General features: G+C 66.2%; 3 protein-coding genes across 3 annotated transcripts; 2 read left to right on the top strand and 1 right to left on the bottom strand.

Annotated features, from left to right (window-relative positions):
- Positions 1-55: 55 nt before the first annotated feature.
- TAF1C (TATA-box binding protein associated factor, RNA polymerase I subunit C) lies at positions 56-4,661 on the top strand (the record flags this gene model as incomplete). Its single annotated transcript, XM_084278747.1, has 14 exons — positions 56-187; positions 286-379; positions 661-767; positions 861-956; positions 1,048-1,118; positions 1,212-1,459; positions 1,536-1,646; positions 1,773-1,896; positions 2,008-2,079; positions 2,191-2,326; positions 2,419-2,547; positions 2,755-2,929; positions 3,062-3,199; positions 3,468-4,661. The coding sequence occupies 14 exons, from the start codon at positions 56-58 to the stop codon at positions 4,646-4,648; spliced, it is 2,814 nt and encodes a 937-aa protein (XP_084134873.1). The 3' UTR covers positions 4,649-4,661.
- A 268-nt stretch (positions 4,662-4,929) lies between these two features.
- HINT2 (histidine triad nucleotide binding protein 2) lies at positions 4,930-6,444 on the top strand. The gene is made up of 5 exons (XM_084278621.1): positions 4,930-5,006; positions 5,679-5,825; positions 5,923-6,027; positions 6,140-6,212; positions 6,296-6,444. The coding sequence occupies exons 1-5, from the start codon at positions 4,938-4,940 to the stop codon at positions 6,385-6,387; spliced, it is 486 nt and encodes a 161-aa protein (XP_084134747.1). The 5' UTR covers positions 4,930-4,937; the 3' UTR covers positions 6,388-6,444.
- A 6,273-nt stretch (positions 6,445-12,717) lies between these two features.
- On the bottom strand, positions 12,718-24,172 carry NPR2 (natriuretic peptide receptor 2; the record flags this gene model as incomplete). The annotated part of the gene is given in 23 exon segments (XM_084278833.1): positions 12,718-13,401; positions 13,574-13,665; positions 13,766-13,886; positions 13,889-13,890; positions 13,966-14,140; positions 14,242-14,310; positions 14,451-14,574; positions 14,743-14,889; positions 15,000-15,168; positions 15,255-15,410; positions 15,487-15,646; positions 15,723-15,794; positions 16,064-16,168; positions 16,280-16,357; positions 16,473-16,547; positions 17,097-17,217; positions 17,330-17,414; positions 17,529-17,661; positions 17,750-17,844; positions 17,930-18,065; positions 18,368-18,481; positions 18,572-18,771; positions 23,413-24,172. Coding segments are annotated over 23 exon segments (3,252 nt in total). The 3' UTR covers positions 12,718-13,338.
- Between the last annotated feature and the right edge of the window lie 311 nt (positions 24,173-24,483).

Genomic DNA, 24,483 nt, shown 5'->3' with positions numbered 1-24,483 from the left:
GCACCCCCTGAGCTCCCCCCCTCCCGCCACCGCCGCCCCCCCCCAGCCTCGGGCCATGGAGTTCCCGGCCGCTCTCTTCCCGGCCTTCTTCGGCGCCGGCCCGCCCCGGGAGGAGGGCGGCCCCGCTCCGGTCGCCGGCTGGGGCGAGCACGGGCAGGTTCTGGAGGACGGGCCCTTCCGACGGCAGGTGAGGCCGCGCTCTGCCCAGCCCGGGGGCCGGGCCGGCGCCGGGCAGGCGGAGGCGAGGCCGCCCCCCCCCTCACCTCCCGCCTCCTTTCCCCGCAGGCCGAGACCACGTTCGTTCCCCGCCGCGGCGGGAGAGGCGAGAACTGGGAACCCGCCAACGCCGCCGCCGTGCCCATCCTGCCTCCCAACGCGAGTGAGGGCTGCGGGGATGAAGGGGCGGGACGCGAGTGCGCTGTGCGCCCCCGGGACACCGGGGAGGGGAGTGGGGGGAACACGTCCCGCTCCGCACATGCCTGCCCCGTTGCCCGGCGGCTCGGGATCCCCGCCGGTGCCGCCACGGGGAGTTCTAGCAGCTCTCCCCGAGGGTGCTCGCACGGAAGGAGCAGGGACCGGTGGTGACCCATCACCCCGTGGTGCTGCAGCAGCATCCCAGGAGTTGTGCGGTACCGATCGGCTCCTGCCCTCTCTCTGCAGCCTCCTGGGTCCCTTTGCTCGCACCTCAGGACATCCTCTACCGCGGCGTCCTGCGCAGGAAGCTCCGGGCAGGCAAGTTTGGAGCCTCCCTGGACTTCACCAAGCAGGTAGGACATAAGGGACCTGGAACCTGCCAAGGCCCTGGGGGGATGGCACAGGATCCCTACGCATCCCAACCCTTCCCTGTCCTTCCTGCACAGCTCGGCCACTTCTTTGTGGATCACCCAGAAGATGCGTTTGGCTCAATGGGGTGGCTGCTGCACAAGAACTTCTTCCTGGGTAACTCCAAGCTGAAGGTCAGTGTCTGTGCAGGGGCAACAGTGGCCGTCCCCTGCCCCTGCCCTTGTAGCTGCCAGCCCCAGCCTCTGCCCCTTCTTCTCCCTGCAGAGACCAGCCCGGAATAGCACCATCCGCATGACGGCCCTCATGGAGGAAATCGAACGTCTGGAGTCCAGGCGGTAAGTGTCCCCAAGTCCCCTGCCCTGGAGCAGGTTGGGAGGGACTCCTGCTTTCTCCCCACCTGACACTGGCTGTCCCCCTCCCCCCTGCAGCGGTTGCCGCCAGCAGCACATTGCCGCCCGCCTGCGCTGGTTCTCCCACCTCTGTCGTGACTGGCTCTTTGAGGTGCCGTTGGGGCTGCTGGCAGAGTGTGTGCACGAGGAGCTGCTGCTGCAGTGGGCCGGGCTCGTCTTTGATGACAGCTTCACGGGGGGATCCCTGGCCTGGCTGCCCCCCAAAGACGTGGGGGCACGCACTGGCCGCCTCGTGTATCCCGGAGGGCAGGCCATGAACCACCTCTGTATCCTTTCCTTGTGGGGTGTCTCTGGGGAGGGAATGGGGAAGTTAAGTTGCACTGCCCTTATCCAGCACCCCAGATTTCCAGAATGTGGTGCTGGAAGACCTGCCCCGTGCCCAGGGCTCCCCAGCACAGTTTGAGCTCAATGGGCGCATCCGGCAAGTTGCTGCCGCCCAGGTGGATGGGGAAGGTGAGCAAGCCCAAGGATCCATACCCCAGGATCTGTCCCTCCAGCTGGACAGAGCGTGGGCTATGGGGTTGGCAGGGAGGCCACAGGACGCTGCCACCTCACGTGCCCTCTCCTGTCCCCTGCCAGATTTCGTAGGTGTCCGCTCGGACTATCACTGTGGGGTCTGGAGGGTGCCGGGCAGGGTGGGAGCAGCACCCACCCCACTGCAGGTGATCCGCACCAGCGTGCCTGCCACCTGCCTCACTGTCAGGTAGGCACCAGGGGGGCATGGAGCTTTGCGAGGAGGGGGCTCCACTGCCCCTGCAGCACCCCCCACCCCGTGGCAGATGCTCTGAGTGATGCTGTGCCACTCATCCCACAGCCCTCACCTACCCGGGGAGCTGTCCGTCTGTACCCAGAGCGGAGCTGTCTACCTCTGGAGCGTTGAGACAGGGTGAGATGGGGGACTCGGGGCTGGGGGGAGGGGCTCATGCACATTCCTGGGTCTCAAGGGGGTGGGGGGGGGAACTCAGGTGAGCAGGGTGGTTCTACCTTCTCCCCACAGGCTGCAGCGGCTCCGCCACGACCCCCAGACCATGTTTTTTCTGGACCACTCACCCTGGCGCTGGAGCGACTTCACCGCCCACCCGCGGGTGCTGAGCTGTGCCGACCGCACCGGCCTGCAGTGCCTGGATGCCCGAGTGAGCCCGGGAGGGTGGTCAGGGGGCTGGCAGCAGGTAGGGGGGAGGGTTCCTCATCCCAAAGCTGACACCTCTCCCCTCTGCTGCTGCAGGCCCCTGAGAGGTGCCACTTCGACTTGTTCAAGGTGGGTGAGGAAGCCGACTGCCAGCGGGGCGAGCGCGTGGTGCTGCCCATGTACCTGGGCAGGGCTCACCCTTCCCAGCACCTTGTCACCACCCAGGTGAGTCTCACCAGAGTCAGGAGGGACAGCTGGGGGCCAGGGAGGAGACCCCAACACAGCCCTGGCTCCTGGTGTCCACAGGGGAGCGGGACCCAATGATCTCTCACGGTCCCTTCCAACCCCTACAATTCTGTGATAACCCAGCTAAAGGGGGCTCCCACAGTGTGTTTTGGGGAGCCCCACTGAGCCGTGCCCCCTGTCTCGCAGTTCTCTGTGTACGTGGTGGACGAGCGGTTGCCGCTGGTGCCCGTGCTGAAGTGGGCGCACATGATGAAGGCCCCCCCTCTCCTTGCCCACCTGACGCCGGGGGGTCCTGGGAGGAGCCATAAGCTGCTGCTTGGTGCATCCTGCACCCAGGAGCTCCTGCTGCTGCAGTACCGGGGTGAGACTGGGTTCAGGGGGTGCTGCAGGGCCGGGTCTTCTCTGTGCCCACATCCCGCCTCCTCGACGCTGGGACACGCTGCCACCCCAGCGTCAATGCTCTCCAGCCAGTTTTTGGTGTGTCCTTCCACAGGGGGCAGCCATTCGGCCTGCCAGCTGGCCGGACCACCACAGAAGCTGCACAGCATTGCGGGCTGCCTGCAGCACATGCCTGCCCAGCTCCCACACCGTCACCACCTGCTCCAGCAGCGCCTCGGTGCCCCGGTTGCCGGTGGGTGTCCCATGCCGTCCTGTGGTGCGGGTCCTGGGGGACAGGCTGTGGGCTGAGGGGAGGGGTACAGCCTTCACTGTGCCCTGGGGTGGCGGATGAAGAAGCAAAAGCAAAGCCCTGAATGACAAGGTGAGAGATTAATAACCTAGAAGAGGGGAGTGCGCAGGAGCCAGGAGTGAGTGTGTCCGTGGTGGGGTGGGGGCAGCCCCCACTACTGGCTGGGCCCCAGGGCTGGGACCTCTCTGGAAATGTCCTCCTCTCCCGACAGGGCTGGCTGCCACGCTGCAGGAGGATGGGCCACGAGAATCCCTGCTGGTTTTCCAGCTCTCCGAGGCTGGGGATGTCTTCTGCCAGAGGCTGAGCCATGAGGCAGCTCGGCCCCCTGCTAAGGCCCCTGCTCCCACCTCAGGGGATGAGCCTGCAGCAGCCCCTGGCTCTTCCCCTCTCTTCAAGGCACCAGCCAGCAGCCCGCTGGGATCAGGCAGCGATGATGAAGAAGAAGAAGAAGAGGAGGAAGAGCAAACCTTCTACTTGTCCAACCTGGAAGTGATTATCAATGAGGATGAGGAGGAGGAGGGGACACCAGCGGCTCCAGAGGAAGTCGAACCGCCCCAGGAGCCTTGTGTCAGCCCCCAGCCCTCCCCAGCAGTGCCCAGCCCAGCCGAAGCCCTGCGGTACCGCCGCTGGTTGAAGGCTCTCTCCAGAGGCTGTGGGGAGCCCCGCCGGCACACCTGGACCCCCGCCCTCAGCCAGAGGCGCCTCTTCACCCGGAAAGATCTGGAGACCCCGGTGGGCCCCAGTGCCCTGCACAGGCAGGCCCGCCAGCGGCTGCGCCAGGCCATGCGGGAAGGGAGCCGCATCCAGTGCTGGGACACCCCAGCCCCGCAACCCCCTGCCCTGTCGCAGCCCCAGGAACCGTGCGGAGCTCAGGACCCTCTGAGCGCCCGTCTGATGGCGGCCTGGGCCGGGGACTGGGAGCAGTGGTGGGAGGACAGGACGAGCTTCAGCCTGGCGCAGCGGAAGCGGGCGCTGCGGGAGCGGCGGCAGCAGCAGAAGCGGGCGCGGGGCCGGCGCAGCCTCTCCTCCAGCTTCGTCTCCTCTGTCACCTACCAGTCCGAGCTGTCGGAGATGAGCGATGTGGGCCCCCCGCCGCTCTCCCCCGGCCCCCCATCCGCTCCTCCCCGGGAGGCCTCCCCGCTGCCACCCCAGCGCCCGGCGACACCGGTGCCGGACGAAGACCTGCTCTCCTCCCAGAACCTGCGCTGCCGCGGCATCCCCAAGGAGCGGCGGAAGACGCTGCGGGACTACCTGTCGGTGTGGGCCGAGGCTACCACCGAGACCCCGGAGCCCCTGGGCAGCCAGGCCAGCCAGCTCTGCATCCCCTCCTCACAGAGCCAGCTCTCCTCCGCCTCGCAGCCCCGCCGCAAGCGCCCGCGCATGGGATTCTGAGGCGCCAATAAACGCCCCGGGGTCCTCAGTGGGGCTGCTTGCCATGATTTTGGGGCGGGGGAAGGTGCAGGGAGGGGAAGGGGAGGACGGCAATGGCTGTGTCCCCATGACACCCGGCCCTGGAGGCTGGCGGGGGGGGGGAGTGGTGGCATCCCCGTGGGCTGATGGGGGGCGCGTCACGCGTGGGCGCAGGGGGATGTGCGGGCGCTTTAAGGCTGGGAGGGTGTGTGGGGAGTGACGGGAGCGGCAGCCAATGGGGGGGGGGCGGGGCGGGGCGGGCTCGGCGGCCATGGCGGCGGTGCTGGCGCGGGGCCTCGCGCGGGGCTGGGTGGCGCGGGGCGTGCTGCGCGCGGGGCAGGTGGGCGCGGGGGGGGGCGGGCGGGGGGAGGGAGGGGGAGGAGGGTGGGATCGGGGCGGGAGGGGAGGGGAGGGGGGACACCGGGCCGTTGCTTTCGCCCTGCGCCGCTCCCCCCGCGCCTCGGGCAAGGTCCGTGGTGGGCGTGAGCCCCGTCCCGCGTGTCCCCACCCCCGCGTGTACCCCCGGGGGCGCCCCCTCCCATCGCCCCCACTGGCGTCACCCCCTCTGCGTGCACCCCATGGTGTGACCCCCCGCACCTCTGCGTGCATTCCATCACCCCCATGTGCATCGCCCCCCCACAACCCTTACCCACCGCGCACCCCGTGTCCCCCCATGCGCCTCCCCCCATCGCACCCGTCTGCGCGTGTCCCCCCCATGCGTACCCCTGCCACCCCCAACTGCGTCCCAATCACCCCCATGTGCAGCCCCCCACCCCTTACCCACTGTGCACGCCATGCCCCCCATGCGCCCCCATCACCCCCGTCTGCCTGTGTGTCCCCCTATGTGGACCCCTGGCCCCCAGTTGCGTCCCCAATCCCCCTCCATGCGCCCCCATCACCCCCGTGTGCACATGTCATGTCCCCCCACCGTGTACCCCTGCCCCACCCAACGGGGTGGGGGATCAGGGTCCCCGTGTGTCCCAGCCCTAAGGCGCTGTGTCCCCCCCCGCAGCGCTGCGCGGCCGGCGGGCAGGACGGGGAGGTGGGCAAGGCGCGGCGGGCAGCGGCGGCCGCGGAGGAGGCGGGCGAGCAGCCCACCATCTTCAGCAAGATCATCGCCCGCAGCGTGCCTGCCACCATCCTCTACGAAGATGAGAAGGTAACAGGGCAGCGGAGGCACGTCCCCGATGGGGCAGGGAGAGCAGTACCCGTGGGTGTGGGGCTCACCCTGTTCCACCCTCCCCCTGCCCTGGCAGTGCCTGGTCTTCCGTGACGTGGCCCCCCAAGCTCCCGTCCACTTCCTGGTGATCCCCAAGCGCCCCATTCCCCGGATCAGCCGGGTGGGTCCTCAGGACACCGAGGTGAGTTTGGGTGGGTGCCTGGGATGTTGAAGGGGGAGGACAACACACATGGTGCTGACCCTCCTGCGTGTGTCCATCCCATCCCCTACGTCTCCCCCTCCCTGCCCCGCAGCTCCTGGGCCACTTGCTGGTGGTGGCATCACGCGTGGCGCAGACGGAGGGGCTTGCTGACGGCTACCGCCTCGGTGAGTTGGTGTCCCCTACACATGGTGGCCCTGGGGGGTGGGCTGGTGTGGGGGTGACCTGACCCCTGTCCCTCTCCTGGCAGTGATCAATGACGGGAAGCACGGCGCCCAGTCCGTCTACCACCTGCACCTCCACGTTCTGGGGGGGCGGCAGCTGGGCTGGCCCCCTGGCTGAGTGCTCCCCAACACACCACACCCCCCCGCCCCAATAAAGCATCTTCATGGCAGTGCCTTTGGTGGGTCTGTGTTAGGGTGTCCAGTCTTGGCAGGGCTGCCCTTGGGTGGCAGTGGCAGTGTAGGGACACCAGCAGGACTCAGGATGGGGACACAAGTAGGACTTGGTGACCCTTGCATCATGGAGGAGGGGTCTGGGCTCCCCACATCCCAGCCTGCCCATGCTGGAGATGCTCTAGAGCCCCCCAATTGGAGCCAGAGATTTTTGGGGGTGCCTATATCCCACAAGTCAAAGTCCAATCCTGGGGCTGGGCTGGGGTTGGGGCGGGGGGGTGTCACCGTCTAGGTGCTGCAAGGGTCTCCCCAAGCTGGGGAGTGTCCTGGGGGCACCAGCAGCGCCACACATGCACTGGGCTGCCCACCCAGCCCCACCACCCCAACACAACCCTAGCACCCCTGGGCATGTTTCTGCAGGGCCCTATGCTGGGCATTGGCCCTTCTCTGCCATGCAAAAGCCAAATTTCACTAAAATTGCGCATTTACGCCTTCCCACACCAGAGGGCCCCGTGGGACCTCCCAGGTGGTCCTCAGCCATGAGCTAAGGGCAGCATCGGGCAGGATGCCCCCCACACACGTACACACCCCCCTGCACCCCCTTGCTGGCCGCTCCGCTTCAGGCACGTGCCACTGTGCGAAGCACACCCCATGGCACGTCACACACCCCCCCCACCCCCGGACACGAAAACCTGTTGTACACACCAGGCCCCTGCACTCTGCAGGCCCTTCGAGCACCTATGGCTGCCCGAAACACGTGGGGTGTGCACACGCGTGGGGGTTCACACACACACACAGACCCCGCTCCCTCGCCCGCCGGCGTGTTCCCTGCCCCGTGCCTCCCGCTCCCGCTGCACGCCAGGCCGCGGCCGGGCGCCATGGCTATATTTAGTGGCGGGGGCCGGTGCTGGCGCGGCACGCGTCCCACCTGGCACCACCGTCGGGGCCGCCCGGGCCCCCACCAGCCGTGCAGGGAACCGCAGCCCGCTGGGAAGAATGGCGGCTCTGTTCGGCCTCCGGCTCGGTGGCGCTGGAGGCGGGGGCCCCCCCGGGAGCAGCGTGGGGCTGCGGCAGAGCCCAGCGTCTTCCCCACACACAGCCGGTACAGCACAGCCATGGGGAATGTTCTGGGGTGCAGATGGACCTTGGAAATGTGGGATGCCGCTGCTTCCTGGCTCCCAGACCTGCTTGAGCCTCGGCACAGGCTGGGGCCTCTCTCGAGTATGTGACAGCCCTGACCTAGGGCTGTGGACCCCAAAACGGGGCCAGAGATCCCTGGTGCGTCGTCCCTCGGGGCTCGCCCAGAGTAGTCGTCCCCCCCCACCCCCGAGGGACGACGTGCCGGGTGGAGGGTGAATGCTGGCACGCGAGGTCGGGGCCCAGACGCCTGCAATTGCTTCTCTTCCTGTGCCAGGTTTATTTTGTCAGTCCTGGAGCAGCCTGGAGGTCATGGCCCCATGGGGTGGGCCAGGGTGGGGGGCCAGGGCTGAGGGCTGTTTTCATTCCTCAGCCGGAGACTTGTCATAAATGAGGCAAGTTCCCAAAAGAGCCAGGCAGGGGGGTGGCGGGGGATGTGTCAGCTGGTGGGCGGCAGCCAGATGTGCTCCAGTTCCAGCTCAGGGGCTGCTGCCCCATACTAGTGCAGCCAGGGCGCAGCCCCATAGCAGTGCCCCATAATGCCACCCCAAAGAGTGGCCTGCCCTATGGCGAATGCACAGTCCTCCCCGGGGGTGGCATGGCCAGGGTCCCTTGTCCCATGTTGCCTTTCGTGTCTCCTTGGTGTGTCTGCCAGCTTTTAGCTGCCTCGGGGCCAAACCCGCGTGTGTCTGGCGAGAGAGCAGGGGTGCAACCTGGGGTGTGCTGCCCACGCTGCCCCCCCAGCACGATCGGGGGATCCGGGTGCACCTCAGGAAACACCCCCGGGCCCGGAGCTGAGCGTGGGGGGCCACAACCAGCAGCCCGGACCTCCAGCACCCTTACAGCAAGCGCCCAGCCCTCGGGGCCCCAAGCACCCACCACCCGCAGAGGTGGCACGGCCCCAGCACTGGGGGGGGGACCCTGCGCTGAGGCCGAGCGCCGGGGCGCGTCCCCCTCCGCCTCCTCCTCACAGCTGCGCAGCAGATGGGCTCGGCGGAGCCCCGGCTTGGCGCTCGGCAGAGCGCCCGGGGGGAGGAGCGGTCCCTGCTGGGGGGCCCCGGCCGGCTGAGGCCGGAGGGGCCGGGCGCATCCCCGGCCAGGACAAACAAGAGGCCCCAGCGCCGGGCGTGCGGTGGCCCCGGCGGCGCACACCGCAGAGCGCTGGAATAACAGCCCCTGCGCCGCACGCTATCAAAGGGCCCTTCTTCTGCCCGGGCTCCGCGGGGCTGGGGGCCGGGGGCCCGGCGAGGGCTGGCGGCGAAGGGAGCCGTTCCACGCCCTGCGGGTGACCGGCTGCGCCCAGCCAGGCGCCAGGCCCGTGTCGTGTCCCCCCCCCCACCCGTCATCCCGGGCCGGCCGGGGGTCCGTGGGGCAGCCGGGCGCGCCGAAGGGCCAGGCCAAATCGCCGGGGAGAGGTGTCAGCTGGGTGAGTTACGGGGAGCAGCGCGTCCCCGGGAGCACGGCACGTCCCTCCCGCTGCCCCAGCTGGGACGCGCTGTCCCTGCCCGGGCACGCTGCCCACCCGGCTCCCTCCCGGGGCCTCCCCCTGCGAGCTCTGGCCGGCCCCGGCGCTCGGCCCGGCCCCTGACAGCGGTGGCTGCGAGGCGCCCGGCGCCCCGGCTCGCAGACAAGCCGAGCATCTCCTCCCCCCCGACATCGCCCCCCGCCCCCCCCCGCCCCGGGGCCGCTTGCCCCGCTCCCGCCTCTCGTCCCCTCCCCGGGCTGGCCCCGCCCCTCCCCAGGCCCTCCGCCAATGGGAGGCGCGCTCGCGCCCGGCGCCGCCAATGAGATGGCGGCCGCGGGCGGGCCGATGGCGGTGTTTACCGTCTCCATGGAGACGGAGCCGCTTCGCCCCACTCGGGCGCCACGGAGCCGAGGCCGCGGCGGCGGGGGGCCGAGACCCCGCGAGGGTGGGGCCGGGCCGGGGGCGCGGGGCGGGCACCCATGGGGTCACCCCGGAGGGAGGTATTTGGGGCAGGGTCCCGGGGAGCACTGAGGGGACGGGGGCATGGCCTGGGAGGGGTCACGGCCGGGAGGGGAGGGGGCGCTGGGGCATGGAGAGCCCCGGGGAGGGGCACGGGGCGCTGGGGCATGGAGAGCCCCGGGGAGGGGCACGGGGCGCTGGGGCATGCTCTGGCGGGCAGACCCTGGGCTGGGGACACTGCGGGGATGTTTCGGGGTGGAGGGGGAGAGTTTAGGAGGGGGACACCCCCCTGGAGTGCAGACCCAGCAGGTGACGGCACTTTCAACCCTCTCCAGAAGGAGAGGAGTCCCTTGTCCCCTGTCCCGGGGTGCGGGTGATGCTGTGGGGGACACGGAGCCCCTTGCCTCAGGGCCCTGCCCACGCTGGTGGGGGCTGAAGACAGGGTGGGCAAGGTGCAAGCGGAAGGATTTGCCTCAGGCACTGTGTCCTCACCCACAGGATGGCTCTGACAGGTGACTTTTCTCCCGTGCAAGTCGGGGAGAGGCCACCGTGTGTGGTCAGGGACCACAGTGAGGTCTTCCTGCCTGAGGTCCCCACGGAGAAGCCCTCGTGCCGTAAGGAGACACTGGCAGCCAGGGCCAAGATGTCCCAGGAGATGTCAACCATGGAACAGATGCCCCAGGAGATGCCACCAGCCATAGCTGAGCTCCCTGCTGAGGTCCTGCCAGCCATGTCCACTGTGGAGCCACCCACTGGGGCTGGGAATGATCCCAATGGGGTCGAGCTGCCACCCCACCCTGGAAAACGGGGAACATGCCCCACGTCCCTGCAAATTCCAGCAGAGCAGCCCAGCGGACTGGTGCCTGAGGGGAGCTGCTTGATCCACAACTCTAAGGAAGAGGTAACCTCCAGCCAGGGAGCCCCTCAAAAGCTACCCCACTGCATCCTACATACAGATCCCATGCAGCCCCCCCAGCCACTGGGCAGCCTGCTCTATAAATAGGTGTCCTTGGCCAAGCTGGAGCTCCCTGAGTGACCTTGAGCCCAGCAGGATGGAAAGGGGATGAAATTCAATAGTGGGGGGAGCTCGTTGCTGGGGCGGTGGGAGCTGAGTGTCGAGGCCCATCACAGGGATGTGGGGATGCCGGCACCTGCCTGGGCAATCCGGGCTGGGGGGTGACATAGGCCAAGCTGTGCCACAGCCTGAGGACCCCACAGCTTGTTCAAATGCTGTAAAAATCGCTTGCTCATTTGTAGGGGCAGCCTGGGGGGTGGGGTGGCCGTACGAGGCCAGCTGATCCCCAGGCAGGCAGGAGAGGCCACCTTTGCCCAAGCCACAGTGCCCCTGCTCTGCCTTTCCTGGGGTCACAGCTGGAAGGACTGTCCCCCCTGTTTTTCAGCTTGTACCTCTGGGTCTGCTCCCAGGGCTTGCGTTGGGCATCTGCCTGTGTAGCATGGCCTTAGGTGTGGGACAGTGGCTCATCCTCTGGGACCCATGCGACCATCAAAAGCCTAAAAACCAGGAGTGGGCATGGGGCACTACAAGGTGGACTCCTGCCCTTGTCCTACAGCCCCTCCTGTCTGTCCCCAGAGAGCCATGAACCACCTGGACCCTGTGCTGGGGCAGGAGCCGGGCAGCGAGGGCTTCATCCACCAGCACAGCCACCACAGGCTGCTGGTCCACCAGCTCCCCTCCTGCCCCACCAACAGCACCACCATGAAGGACGCCTACCGCCCACCACACAGGGTCCATCTGCTGGGGCAAGGTGAGGCTGAACCCCCCTCTCCCCGAGCCATGTGCACCCCCAAATAGGCAGTAATGGGGGAGATCCCCATCCCAGCTGAGGGGCTGATGGCACCTTTCCCTTTGTAGGACAGCGGAAAGCCATGCTGGAGTCCATGCTCTACCAGAAATACAGGCAAGCCCACACCCCCATGTGCCACCCACCCCCAGAATGATGCCCCAGAGGAGGAGACCCTGCAGCGGGTGCCTGCCCAGGGCAGGGGGTACCCCAGAGCTGAGGGGTACAGGGTCTGCTCTGCTCTGCTGGCAGGGAGGAGATGCTGGAGGAGATCCATCCACGCCGTGTGCCCATGGAGTCTGTCTCCACCACACACCAGGACTACTGTGCTGGGGGCTACCAGTCCACACCGCTGCCCACCAGCCAGGTACTGGCATGGGGCATCCTCTCCCAGTCTGTGGCAGCCCCACACAGCTCCTGTGTCCCACCCCTCCCTGGGCACACAGTTCCTCCTGCCCATGTCACGTTACTTCTACTGGCAGCCTCACAACTACTGCACGGACCAGCCCTGCAGCTTCTGGCTGGAGCAAGCCCGTGGGCTGCTGGTAAGCCCCCCCTGGCACCTTGCCCTAAAGGCACCTGGGGGGCTTGGCTTCTGATGGGGACCTCTCCGCTTCCCTCCCATACAGGGTGCCACCAGCAACAGCAGAGGGGACAGTGCGTTTCGAAGGAATGCTGCCTTCTCCACTCCCATCACCGAGTCCCTGGAGCAGCCCCCACCCTGTGCCTCCCCGGGCAGGCGGCTCTGGCCCCACAAGCAATAAAAAACAGTGGGGCACAGGTGGTCCCAGTGTCCTTGTCACCCCGGGGCTGTCCTCAGGCTGCGTGTTTTGAGGGGTTGCACCATGTCCCCAGCATCCCACTCCCCATGGGGCCATCTGGCGGAGGTGTGGGGACCCCTTACAGTCCCTCTGCAAGTCACTGCTGTCCCAAATCATGCTATGGCCCCAGGCCTCCCTCCTTGGGCATGGAGAGAGAGCCCCTGACACAGCTCCACTCCCTGGGATGTGCCTTCTCCCAGTGCCCGCAGCAAGTGACAGGCAGCTCCCGTCCCCAGGCACAGGTGGGTTCCAGTAAGGGATGGTGGCAGCGAGGCCAGAGCAGGAGCTCAGAGGAACATATCACAGCCCTTGTGCCAAAGCAAACCCAGCACAGCCACAGCTCCCCTGCTCTGGCTCCCCAGACCCGCACCCCAACCTGCGGCCAGCCCCTGGGACAGTCACCCTGCACTGGGTCTCCAGACCTACACCCCAGGCTGTGGCCAGACCTCTGGGATATGGTGCCATCCGATGCTCCAGGCAGCTGTCCCCAGCTCAGGCTGAGCTCCGGGTTGGGATCCCACCAGCTCCCCCCACCCCGCTCGCCGCTGTGGGGCAGAGTGAAGCAGAGGCTGGGGGACAGAGGGGTTTGGGGAAGTTTGTATTTCAACAAAATAAGTTTGCAGCGACTCCTATATTTACACCCGGGGTAGGGAGGGGTATTTACATGACCCAGTTGGGGCTATATACAGGGGAGTGGGAGACTGGGGAGGGGGGGGAGCCGCGGCATTGAAGCCTGCCCTGGCCAAGGGGTCAGTCCCAGCAGGAGCCCCCATTTCCTCCCCCGGGGAGGGGGGTGACTTGGGCACTTCTGCCAGGGGCCAGGTATGAAAAGAGACAGCAAAGTGCCCTGCGGGGCAGCCAGGCCCTGGGAACAGCTCAGAGCCAGCTGAGCCACAGGGGAAGAGGGCAGGGGCAGCAGGACCCCAGAGAGGGGAGTTACAGGGTCCCCTGGGCTGGATCGGGGCCAGTTCCCCCACTTCAGCAGAGGCTGGGGGTGGGGGAGGTGGGCTTTGCTGGTGCCGATGGAGGGGGGCAGGTGGTGCTATGGCCGCTGACCCCCCCCTGTGCCTGAGCCCTGCTGAAGCAGGGAGGCTGTGGTGTTGGTGGGGGCTGCGGTAACGGGGGAGGGGTGCCCGGTTGCATCCTGGGGGTCCAGGCACTGGGAAGCATGGCGGCCCCCATCAGGGTTGGGGGCTCCACCACTGTCATCAGGCTCATATAACTTTGGGGTCTTTCCTCTCACCCAGCAGCCAGTACGTCCGCATCTTCCCCTTGCCCTGGGGGGGGGGGGGCAGAGGGGGTTGGTGAGACCCTCCCTGTTCCCCGGCACTGCTCCTTGGGTGCCGTTCCCAGCACCGAGACAAGAGGTCCCAGCCCTGACCCAACCACCCACCACACACCCCTGGGCAGGAAGGGGGTGGCACGCCACCGAGGTCCCCACACCCTCACCTTCATCTCCACATCCCCACGCAGCTCCAGATCGAAGCAGCCAAACTCATCCAGCACTTCCTTGGTGGTGGACGAGACGTGGATCTTCAGGGCTGGGGTGGCACAGAGAGGGAAAAGGGGTATATAGGGCTGCATCCAGGAGTGGGGCACGACCCATAGCACCGGGGGTCGGCTGCCAGCCCCATGGCTCACCCTGGCCGTTGGACTCCATGCGGGATGCGGTGTTCACCGTGTCCCCGAACAGGCAGTACCGCGGCATCTTCAGACCAACCACTCCAGCACATACAGGGCCTGCAGGCAGAGAGATGCCGGGGGTGCTGCAGGGCGAGTGGGCAAGCACCCCCCTTCCCCCCCACCCCCCCAGCCATGGTGGCATGCAGGGCAGGGCTCACCGGTGTGCACGCCGATGCGCAGGCAGAGCTGGTCGTTGGGCCGGTGACGGATCTTGAAGGTTTTGACAGCCTCCAGCAGGGCCAGGGCCATGCGGACGATCTCACGGGCGTGCAGCTTCCCGTTGCGCACCGGCAGCCCCGACACCACCATGTAGGCATCCCCAATAGTCTCCACCTGCGGGGTCAAGGGGAGCAGGTAAACCCCAGGATCCTCGCTGACCCACTCTCTTTGGGAGCCTGGGCTTGCTCACACGCCTGCCACCCACCCCCCCTCACCTTGTAGACGTCAAAGTTGTCGATGATGGCATCAAAGCACGTGTAGAGATCGTTCAGCAGCGTCACCACCTGGGTGGAGCAAGGATTCGGTGTGGGGCTGGGGGTGGGCACATCTCCCCCAGCCTCAGGGATAGCAGTGTCAGGGCATGAGCCCACCCCACCCCACCAGCCCTGCGAGGGGGCTACCCCCCCCTAAGCCCTGTTCTCACCTGCATGGGGGTGCTCTCTGCTGAGAGAGCAGTGAAACCCACGATGTCACTGAAGTAGATGGTGACACTGTCAAAAGCCTCAGCCCTCACTGTCTCCCCGCGCTTCAGCTGCTCCGCCACAGAGCTGTTAAGGACAGGGGGAATGGTGGTGAGCTCCAACCTCAAACTCTCTGCTCCCCCTGCATCTCTCACCCTCCACAGGTACAGAGAGCAGGCAAGGGACTCATGCTTACACAGCAGTGAGTGCCTGCTGACCCTGTGCCAACTCCCACCCCACACGCTCCCAACTCACTGGGGCAGGATCTGGTAGAGGAGGTTTTCTGCCTTGCGCTTCTCCTCCAGGTAGGCTTGTGTCCGCTCCTCCACCAGCTTCTCCAGGTTGTTGGCATACTGCTCCATCCGCGACAGCAGGTTGTCCAGGATGCTGGTGCTGCCCTCCCTGCCAGGGCACAGGCAGCTGGCACCGCTGGCAGAGATGCCCCCTCAACCAGACCCCTCGCCACGGCTGTCCCTGCCCAGGGCTGCCCTCCCCACTCGCATGCCACTCACTTGTTGAATCTACGGATGAAGATCTTGATCTGGCTGAAGTCAGGGCGCTCGGCGGGCTCCTGTGCCCAGCAGCGCTCCATCAGCACCGCCAGCTCCTCGCTGTGCAGCCCGATGTCGATGGAGGGGCGGAAGAAGGGCTTCTGGCTGTTCCTCACCTTCTGCACGATCTCTGCCGGGGTGGGGGTTGGGCCAAGGGTGGGTGCTGGACATCCCCAGCAGGCAGGGAACCACCCCAGACCTGCCCCCCACCCTCACCTTTGGGGCTCAGGTCCATGCCCTCAATGTAGAAGGGGCCATTGCGCAGAGCCACCTCCTGCACGATGATGCCGAAGCTGTAGACATCGGCTTTCTGCATGCCTGGTGTGGGCAGGCGCCCCTTCTGCAGCAGCTCTGGAGCTGTCCACAGCTTCTCTGGAGGGAAACAGCCATGGAGGGGGGTGAGGAAGGGCTACCTCATGCCCCCCAGGCCCGCTGAGCAGGCACTCACTGGCATAGAGGGCGTGCGTGTCCTCGCCGTCGCAGGGCGAGCGGAAGCTGGCCAGCCCGTAGTCAGTGATCTTCAGCACGAAGCGGCTGTCCACCACGCAGTTGGATGACTTGAGACTGCCATGGTGGCCGATGATGCTGTTGTGCAGGAAGGCCATTCCCTGGGACAGATGGACAGAGTGAAGCTGGTGCCCCTCAGGTACCCTCCCCAGCCCCTTGTGCCCCTCGTTTGGGTACCTTGACGATGTCGTTGATGAGGGAGTAGCGAAACATCCAGTCCAGGTTGATGCTCTCGTTCTCCAGGACGTCCTGGGGCAGCACATTGAGGGGACCCCACCAAACACCCGGGGGGGTGGTGGCATCAGCACGAGCCTCACCAAGCCCCCAGCTGCGGGCTCAGCTGCGGCACCCACCCCCTCCCCTTGTACCCGCCTCCCATGCCTCATGGGCAGCTCAGCTGTGAGTGTTGTGGGGCTTGGGTGGTCACCAGCATCTACAGCCCTGTCCTCAATGCCCAGCCCACCCAGGTCACCAGGACTGTCTAAATGTCACCCCACAGCACCCCAAAGCCCCCCTACCTGCAGGCTGCCCCGTGGGCAGTACTCGGTGACAATGCAGATGTTAGGGGGGTCAATGCACGCCCCAATGAAGCGGGTCAGGTGGTTGAACTGGATGTCCCGCATCTAGAGGTGGAAGCAGGGCTTGAGGTCACGGGGGATGCGCTGCTGCTCCCACCAGCCCTCAGCACTGCCCCCAAGCAGGGTTGCCCATCCGAGCCTGGAACCCAAACCTACATGTTTCAGCTCGAAGAGCACCTGCCGCGTCAGCTCGATGCGTTTCTTATTGATGTGCTTGATGGCCACCACGTTGCCCTGGGGTGCCAGGGAAGGGGAGGAGGTCAGCTCCACCCAGCAGGGTGGGGATGCAGACACAAAGGAGCACTCCAGCAGGGCTGGGGGGTTTCAGGGGGAGGGCTCGGCTCCCCACCTTGAAGTGGCCGGTGTTGGCAAAGATCTGGTACTTGCCGTGGGTGGTCATCAGGGAGCCGTAGCTGGACCCGCGCTGCAGGGGAGGAGGAGGTTATAAATGGGGACCCCGGGGCAGGGGGTGACAGGCATCAATGGAGCAGAGCAAGGACACGCAGGGGAGTGCAGGGGATGGTGCAGGACAAGATCTGAATGGCCAGCACAAGCTCTGTGGGGTCTGTAGGGAGGGCGATGGCTGTAGGGTGAGGGATGGTGTGCTGCAGGGGATACAGGGGGCGTAGGGGGTAGATGAGGTGTGGCCATGTAGGGGATGGGTGGCCTTGTGGGGGCTTGATGTGGAGTGATGCTCTCTAGGGGATCCAGGGCTGTTTATCACATGGATCAAGAGTGGCTCTGCAGGGGATGGAAAGTCACACTGGAGACGGATGAAGTGTGGCTGTGTTGGGGATGGAGGGATGTGGAGGGGGGAAGAGTTCTGTAGGGGACGGATGTGATGGGGTTGTGGCTCTGTAGGGGATGGAAGAGCACGCAGGAGATCAGCTGGGTGGAGTGTCATGCAGGGAGGGGTGACAGTGTGGGGACAGGGGTGGGAGGAATGTGGTGCCCCAGGGCTGGCAGCTCTCACCAGAGACAAGGTGAGACGGCTGCCTGCTGTCTTGTGGTACCGCTCAGGGCTCCCAAATTGCAGCTCGTCCCAGCGTATCCTCCAGAGCATGCTGGCGAGCTCCTTCTCCAGCATCAGCTTCCTGGGGGGGAACACTGGGTCAGGCCCCACGTCCCCGCACCCTAATTGCACCCCCCCACCAGACTGAGAGGTACCCGGTTGCCCAGGCAGAGGCTCCCTGGGTCCCAACTGACCTGAAAATGAGGAAGCTGGAGATGCCAAACATGACGAAGGTGAGGCCAGTGCCCAAAGCCACGATGGCCAGCATGGAGAGGGGGGCTGCAGGAGGCAGAGGGTGTCAGCATGGCCTAGCTGGCCACAGGTACCGGGTTACCATGCACCCACAGGGAAGGGTGCTGGGGACCAAGGGACATGGGGACCCAGTACACCCACTTTTATCGCAGGAGGGGTCATCCACGTCAAAGACACAGGGTGGGTTGTCCAAGGGAGGGGCACCTTTCACCCAGGGGATGGGTCGTCCCAGCCAGTGGATCTGCTTCTCCACACCTGAGTAGTGTCCCACCACCTACAGCAGAGAGAGCTGAGGCCCCCCCCAGCCCCTCATCCCACCCCCCAGCCCCAGATGCCAGTAGGATCCCAGAGCTGGCTCCCACCTCATACTGCCCGCTCTCAGGGTCAGCCATGGCCCACAGGTTGAAGTCGGTTTCCCGGTCGTTGTTGCTGTCCATGCTCACCAGCCCTGTCACCCCTGCGGGGAGACCCAGACTGGATGAGGAGCAGGTCCCAACATCCCCGTGGCACACCCATCCCAGCCACCCCACCCCTATCCTTACCCTGGAACTTGCGGTCCCGCATCTTCTCAATGATGTGGGTGGCGTTTTTCTTGGAGCCACCTTCCTGCAGGGTCTCGTTCAGCACCATGGCGTACAGCAGCATCCCATCGTAGAAACACCCCGCCACCAGATTCATCTGCCAGTGGTGGGGGGGGGGCTCAGCACACCTGTGGCCAGGTGCACGGGGGTACCCCCACCACAAGACCCTCACTCCAGGACCATGCACCCACCCACAGCCCCATGCCATGGTGACACTCACACCCACGGCCCCAGAGCTCCACTCTGAGGTCAGGTCCTCACCCCATGAGGATGGCCACTGCTGCCACCAGGGACGGCCCCTCTGGCATCACCCAAGGCAGCATCCTCACCCTGTGGTGAGGTGCCACAGCCCCACAGGCAGGGTCCTCACCGCCCCACCACGTGGGGTGACTTGCTCACCAAGGAGTAGTTGAGCTGCACCCCAAATTTCTGCTTGGCTCGCATGATGAGTTGGGTTTGGAAGTGCTGGTACTCAGGGTTTTGGGGCTCGTAGTAGGTGATCACCAGCACCATCTGCAAAGGAGCACAGCACCCCACTTTATGCATGGGGGCCAGGCTGGGGAAGTCCCCGTCCCTGTCCCCAGGCAGGCGAGCAGAGCTCACCTGGAAAGCCTCACGCAGCCCCGAGTCCTGGCCTGGGCTCTGCTGCCAGGGCTTGAAGGGGTCACGGGCAGAGTCACCCCGCAGGCTCTCCCCAAAGACGTCCAGGTAGAAGAAGACGTAGTCGCCATTGGTGAGGTTCTCCCTCTGCGCCAGCTGCATGATCTGCCGCAGCATCTCCGGCGGCCCGCAGAGATACACCACTGCCAGAGAGACACGGGGCGTCAGGGGGGCAATGCCACCCCACCCCTGGGCACCCCGGACAGGAGTGGGGGAGGATGCTGTCCCTCAGAGCGATGGGGTACAGCAGCTCCCGGGTTGTGCTTGGTGCCTGCTGGAAGCAGCGGATGGAGCAGGCGGATGGGGTAGAGCTCAGCTCGTGCCACGTGCCCCACAGCCACAGAGCCTGCCTGGTCCCCCCACCTCACTGGCCCTGACCCACTCTTACACCATCAGCCACAAAGGGCTGAAGGGGCTAAAAAGACAACAGGGGACCCTTTGCTCCAAATTATGGAGCAGGCACCCCACACGCAGACCCACAGGCTCCGCTCCAGCACCCACGCACACGCTCCTCCAGCCAAAGCCGCATCTCCCCCCAGCATCAGCTCCCCAGCTGCTTCCCGCCAGCCCCAGCCAGAGGGCCATGGGGCCGGGAGAGGCGTCGGGGCTGTGCGCCGGAGGCCCCTGGGGAAGGCGGGCTGGGGAACGGGACAAACCCATGTTTGGGTTCGTGGCCTGCCGGCCGTGTGGCAGGAATGTGCAGGTTCCCGGATTCCAGCACCTTCTGCGGCCGCCGGCGCTAATTGGAAACAGAGCATCTCGCTGCTGCGACCCACTCAGCAAGGGGGTGCCTGGGCCCCAGCCGGCCGCCCCGCACCCCCCCCCCCACCGCTGGGGGCTTGGGCAGCCCCAGTGGGACGCCCACCCAGGCGCTGCACAGGGGCGGTGTGGGGCTGGCACGGGGCACCGCGGGCCGTGGGGACAGACACCCGAGAGAGTCTGAAACCCCCCCGAGCAGGGGCCCTCCTCGCCCTCATGGAGGATCCTGCCACCGCCTCCTCCCTCCCCCCGGAAAACCAGGGCCCCCGCTCCAGCCAGCCTGGCTGGGAACCCAGGATTGAGCAACGGAGGAGGCGGCGGGTGCCGGAGGAATGTCACGCTCAGGCTCTGGCCCCAGCACACAGCCCTTCTGCTTGAGGCCCCGTGCCCCGGCCCAAATCGGGAGCGCAGGAAGGGCTGGGGAGGGCGATGAAGGCCCGTGCCCCACGATGGGGTCCCTGCTGCTGCCGGCCACCCGGTCACACCGTGGTCACACATATGGGCAGTGAGGCAGCCCGTGGTGGGGAGAAGAAACCCATCCCAGCCAGCACAGGAAGCCCACAGGGACGTGGAGAGCTGCTCCCCGGCACAGGGGAGAGGGAGAGCGCAGCAGCTCGGGCTGCGCCTGAGCAAAAGCCCGTTTCAGGGTATGAAATGGTTTCCCTCTGAGTGCTGCAATACCTCACATGAGCACTCTGCCCCCCCTGCTTCTCTAGTCCTGCGCCCAGAAATGGGCTGACTCCCGAATTTCTTGGCCAGGATAGGCAGTTCAACATCTCCCCAGCATGCAGAAGCTGAGGGTCTCCCGATGGGGGCACAGCAAGGGACACAGCCCCCTGGCCCCCCCAATCCCCTCGCAGGCATCAGGAAAAGAGCCTGTGGCACCGCAGAGGCTGGGGAGCCACAACAGCTGGTGGCAGATGGTAGGACACCCCGAGCAGCCGGCCCCCAGAGCGTCAGCAGCAAAAGCCTGCCTGGTCAAAGGCCACTCAGCAAGGAGATGGATGGCGCCTGGATGGCTCCCTGGGGACAGGTTGCAGGAGCCATGCAGAAGGGAAGGGTCAACACTCAGGGCTCTCCATGACGCTGGAAGCTGCCTCCAGCTGGGAGCCTCCTGCCTGGCCAGCAGCACCCCTGCCTCCTCACACACCCCCCACCCTCTCAGAGGTCAGCTAATGGCCGAAGGCAGTCCCAGCACCACCCAGGATAAGGGGGATGGGATCTTGCAAGGCTGGGGTGGATGCATCCATGTACTATTTAAAGGGTGCCTGTAATGCAGGAGGCAGAGCCCACAGTCCCCCGGGACAGGCAGGACCCCAAGTGTGCAGACACCATGGCAGGACATCATCTGACCTCCACATGATGGAAAATAACCCTAAAGTGAGGGCAGATCCCCGTTTGGGGCAGCAGATCCTGGTTTCAACCAGCCTCACCAGCACAGGGCACTGCAGCACAGAGACCCTCACCCCAGCCAAGCAGCTGCCCCTCGCCCAAGGGGATTGTGGAGATGAGGACCAAATGCACTCCCCTTCTGGCAGCAGCATCCAGCCATCTTTCCAGGCAGGGGACCTGGGCTTTGGAGGCAGATGCTCCAATAATTCTCTCAACCACAGCTCTAATTATATCAGCGCTTTTGCAAGTGGCAGGAGAGACGTGGGGCCCCGCACGTCTCCCAGGCACCGTTGAGAAGGGCAATGGGAAGTGCAAGGCAGCCATACACAGGACTCACATCCCTGTGCCCGTTGGACATCAGCAGCTTTGGGGGCACAGAGCGGGGCAGGAAAGCGGCTTCCCCCAGGAAAGCTTTACCAAACTCCTGCCCTGCACATGGGAGAAGCAAGGTGACACCAAGAGGGATGACATGTGGTGTCATTGCAGGGCATGGACGTGTATGTGGCTGCGGACAAAGCTCCTGCTTCCCTCTCTGTGCCATGGTACACAGGGGGGATCACCCCTGGGACAGCCTGGCAGGGTCCCCAATCCCTGCCCCACACCTCCAGGTTAGGAAAGCCCCTATCAACAACATCGCAGCCCTGAGCACCCGTACCCGTGGGGTCACACGTTCAGCCCCACACCCTGCCCCTGCCTCTGGGCTGTCGCCAGAGGTGCCCAGAACTCCCCACACTGTGGCTCAGAGGGCTCCCAGGTCTCTGCTCATGCCTGGTATCTTCCCCCAGCCCTCAGCAGCCAAGACCCCTTGGCCTGCACCAGGGGGGACACATCCCAATTCCCTCTGGGGTCATTTATGGTACCAAGCTGGAGACGTTGATAGGAATTGCTGGTTTCAGCCATTTATCCTTTCCCCCGTCCCATGAGAAGCTCTACACCCCATGGCGCACACAGGGAGGCTCCATCTTCAGCTCCTCAGTCAGGAAAATGGGAGGGGCAGCCAAAATCTGCTCATCTCCAACAGCCCACCATAGGGTGCCCAGCCCCGTAGACCCATCCCCACTGGGCTCAGTACCAGGGGAATCTGGTCCAGCACCCCAAAGTGCCCCAGCTGTGTGCCCCCAGCCTGGTCCCATGCAGCCTCAGCCACATCTCCTGCTACCCATCTGGCTCCACTCGTCCCAGCTCGATGTCCTTCTTAATGACACAGCATCTCAGGATCCATTAAGAAGCATCATGGAGCGGCTGGCTCTGGGATCGATACACTCTGCTCATCAATAATGAAAGAGCACCAGGCTGCCCTCACTCTCCAGCTGCCTCCATAAGCCCCTCCATTTCCTCCTGCTCCTGATATAGCCTCTCTCCTGGGGCACTCACGAGGCACCAAATTGATTTATCCCTCCATCAGCAGGGTGGGGCCATCCCCAGCTCCGTCCCTGGGGTGCAACGGGGACAGGCACAGCCCAGGGCAGGCACCCAGGTGCCAGGCTGGGGGGTTCTGCCCCAGCATGGCATGGCCACCTTGGCATGCCAGCACCAGGCAGCTCTGGGCACGTAACCACAGCTGGCACTGCCCTCCAGACAGCCACGTCCACACCGTCACCTTCAGCCTCTGAGGAGGTGGCTGGGTCCTGCCTGCCACTGGGGACACCCTGACCTCACTAACACAGAGGGTGGGGCGGCCCAGCACCCACTGAGGTAAGGATCCACTTTGGCTCTCCCCTGGCACAGGATGATGGGGCTGGGGGGCAGGGAGGGAGACCCTATGGTACCCCTGTCCTACCCTGTAACCCCCCTGGACCCACCACACCCATTGGGGTGGCCTAGGGGTCCTGGGTCTTGCCTTGTCCCCTCTGCACCCACCTCCCCGTTACTGGTCCCACTGCTCCCCCAGCCCCACTGCAACCAAATGCCCCCCATCCTTGACTGTGCCCTATGTGCAACCCACTTTTCTCTCCCCTCCTCCTGCCCCATACAAGTCCCACCATGCCCATGGCCCCTCGCTGTGCCCCACATGGGTCCCATCGCGTCCTTGGAGCCTCATGGTATCCCACAAAGGTGCCACTGTCTTCTTGGTCCGTTGCTGCGCCCTACAAGGATCCCACTGTGTCCCAGTCCCTCTGCTGTGCCCCACGCGGATCTCAGTGGCCCCCCTAAACCCTTGCCAGCCCCTCAGACAGGTCTTACTGCCCCCCAAAACCTTGCTTTGTCCCACATGGGTCCTACTGCGATCCTGGCCCCTCACAGTGCCCTTCATGTGCCCCACTGCATCTCTGTCCCCTCGCCGTGCCCCAGACAGGTCCCACCGCACCCCCAACCCCTCGCTGTGCCCTATGTGCGTCACACAGCACCCTCATTCCCCCACTTCTCCCCACACGGGCTCCACGCCTCCCCCGTCCCCCTCGCTGTGCCCCGCGTAGATCCCACCGCCCCCTCGCCCCCCTCGCTGCGCCCCACGGAGGATTTTGCTTCCTCCCCCCTCCCCGAGCCCCGCGCGGTTCCCCCGCGGGGAGCCCCCCTCCGCTCCCCCTCCCTCCTCAGGGCGCTGAGCCCTGTCCCACACGGGGTCAAGCTGCCCCGTGTGTGTGTGTGTGTCCCCACCCCGCTGCCACCCCGCGCCACGCCGCCCCGCTCACCGCGCCCGTTGGCCTTGATGAAGTGCACGGCGGTGTCGGGGCCGCCCTCGTCGGGGGAGTAGATGTGATGGCGCACGGTGAGGTTGCTGCCGTCCTGCAGCTCCTGGTAGACCCCCTCGACGGTGAAGTAGTAGGGCCGGTCGTCGGTCTTGCGGTCCACGTAGAGGAGGACGGCGCGGGCGCTCCAGTTGAAGTGAGCGTGGAGGTGGGAGACGAAGGCGCCGAGCTTCGGGGCCGAGGGCCCGGTCCGCACCGTCGTGCTGTAGTGCTCCCGTTTGCGGCTGAAGCCGGCCGCCACCGCCCCGCCGGTGATGAGCGGCAGCCGCCAGTGCGAGGCGAAGCGCCCCACGGAAGCGGCCGGGTAGACGCAGCCCGGCCCGAAAAGGACGTCGGGGTCGTGGTAGAGCTTCAGGTCCACGGCGTTGAGCGGTGCCACGTACTCGGAGCAGGCGCCTTCCAGCTCCGAGCTCATGAACTCGACGCGCACGGAGAAGGGCCGCGGCAGCAGCGGCGGCTCGCCCCGCTCCAGCGCTTCCAGCGCCAGGCTCAGCGCCGGCCCCACGCGCGGCCAAGCCCACGCGTAGCTCACGTTGCGCTCCGGCAGGACCACCGCCACCGTCAAGTTGGCGACCGTCCCGTCGGGGGTCGCCGCACGCCGGCCCCCTCCCGCCGCCGCCGCCGCTGCCGGGACCCGCGGCACGGCCGGCAGCAGCAGCAGCAGCGGGAGCGGCAGCAGCAGCAGCAGCAGCCGCGGAGCCATGGGCCGCGCTGGCTCCTCCGCCCCGGCCGCCGCCCGCGGCTCCTGCGCCCCGCCGCGCCCCCTCCCCGCAGCCTGCGCCCTCCCCCGGGCGGTACCGCCCCGGGCCGGCCAAGCGCTCTCAGCCGCCACTCCCCGCCCGGCCGGACGGCACGGGGATGGGCGGCACCGCGACGGTGGGGAGGGGGGGGACACGACACGGACACCCCCACACCACAGAAGGACACGCACTAGTGGGATGGGGTGGTTGGAGAGGGGTGCAGCGGTCCCAGGGGGTGGTGGGAGGCTACTCGCCTTCTGGGTGTCCCCAGTCG

Source organism: Gallinula chloropus, assembly GCF_964237585.1.
Source record: "Gallinula chloropus genome assembly, chromosome: Z".
Lineage (NCBI taxonomy): Eukaryota > Metazoa > Chordata > Aves > Gruiformes > Rallidae > Gallinula > Gallinula chloropus.
The sequence above is the reverse complement of the archived record's forward strand: the minus strand, read 5'-3'. Positions and strand labels throughout refer to the sequence as shown.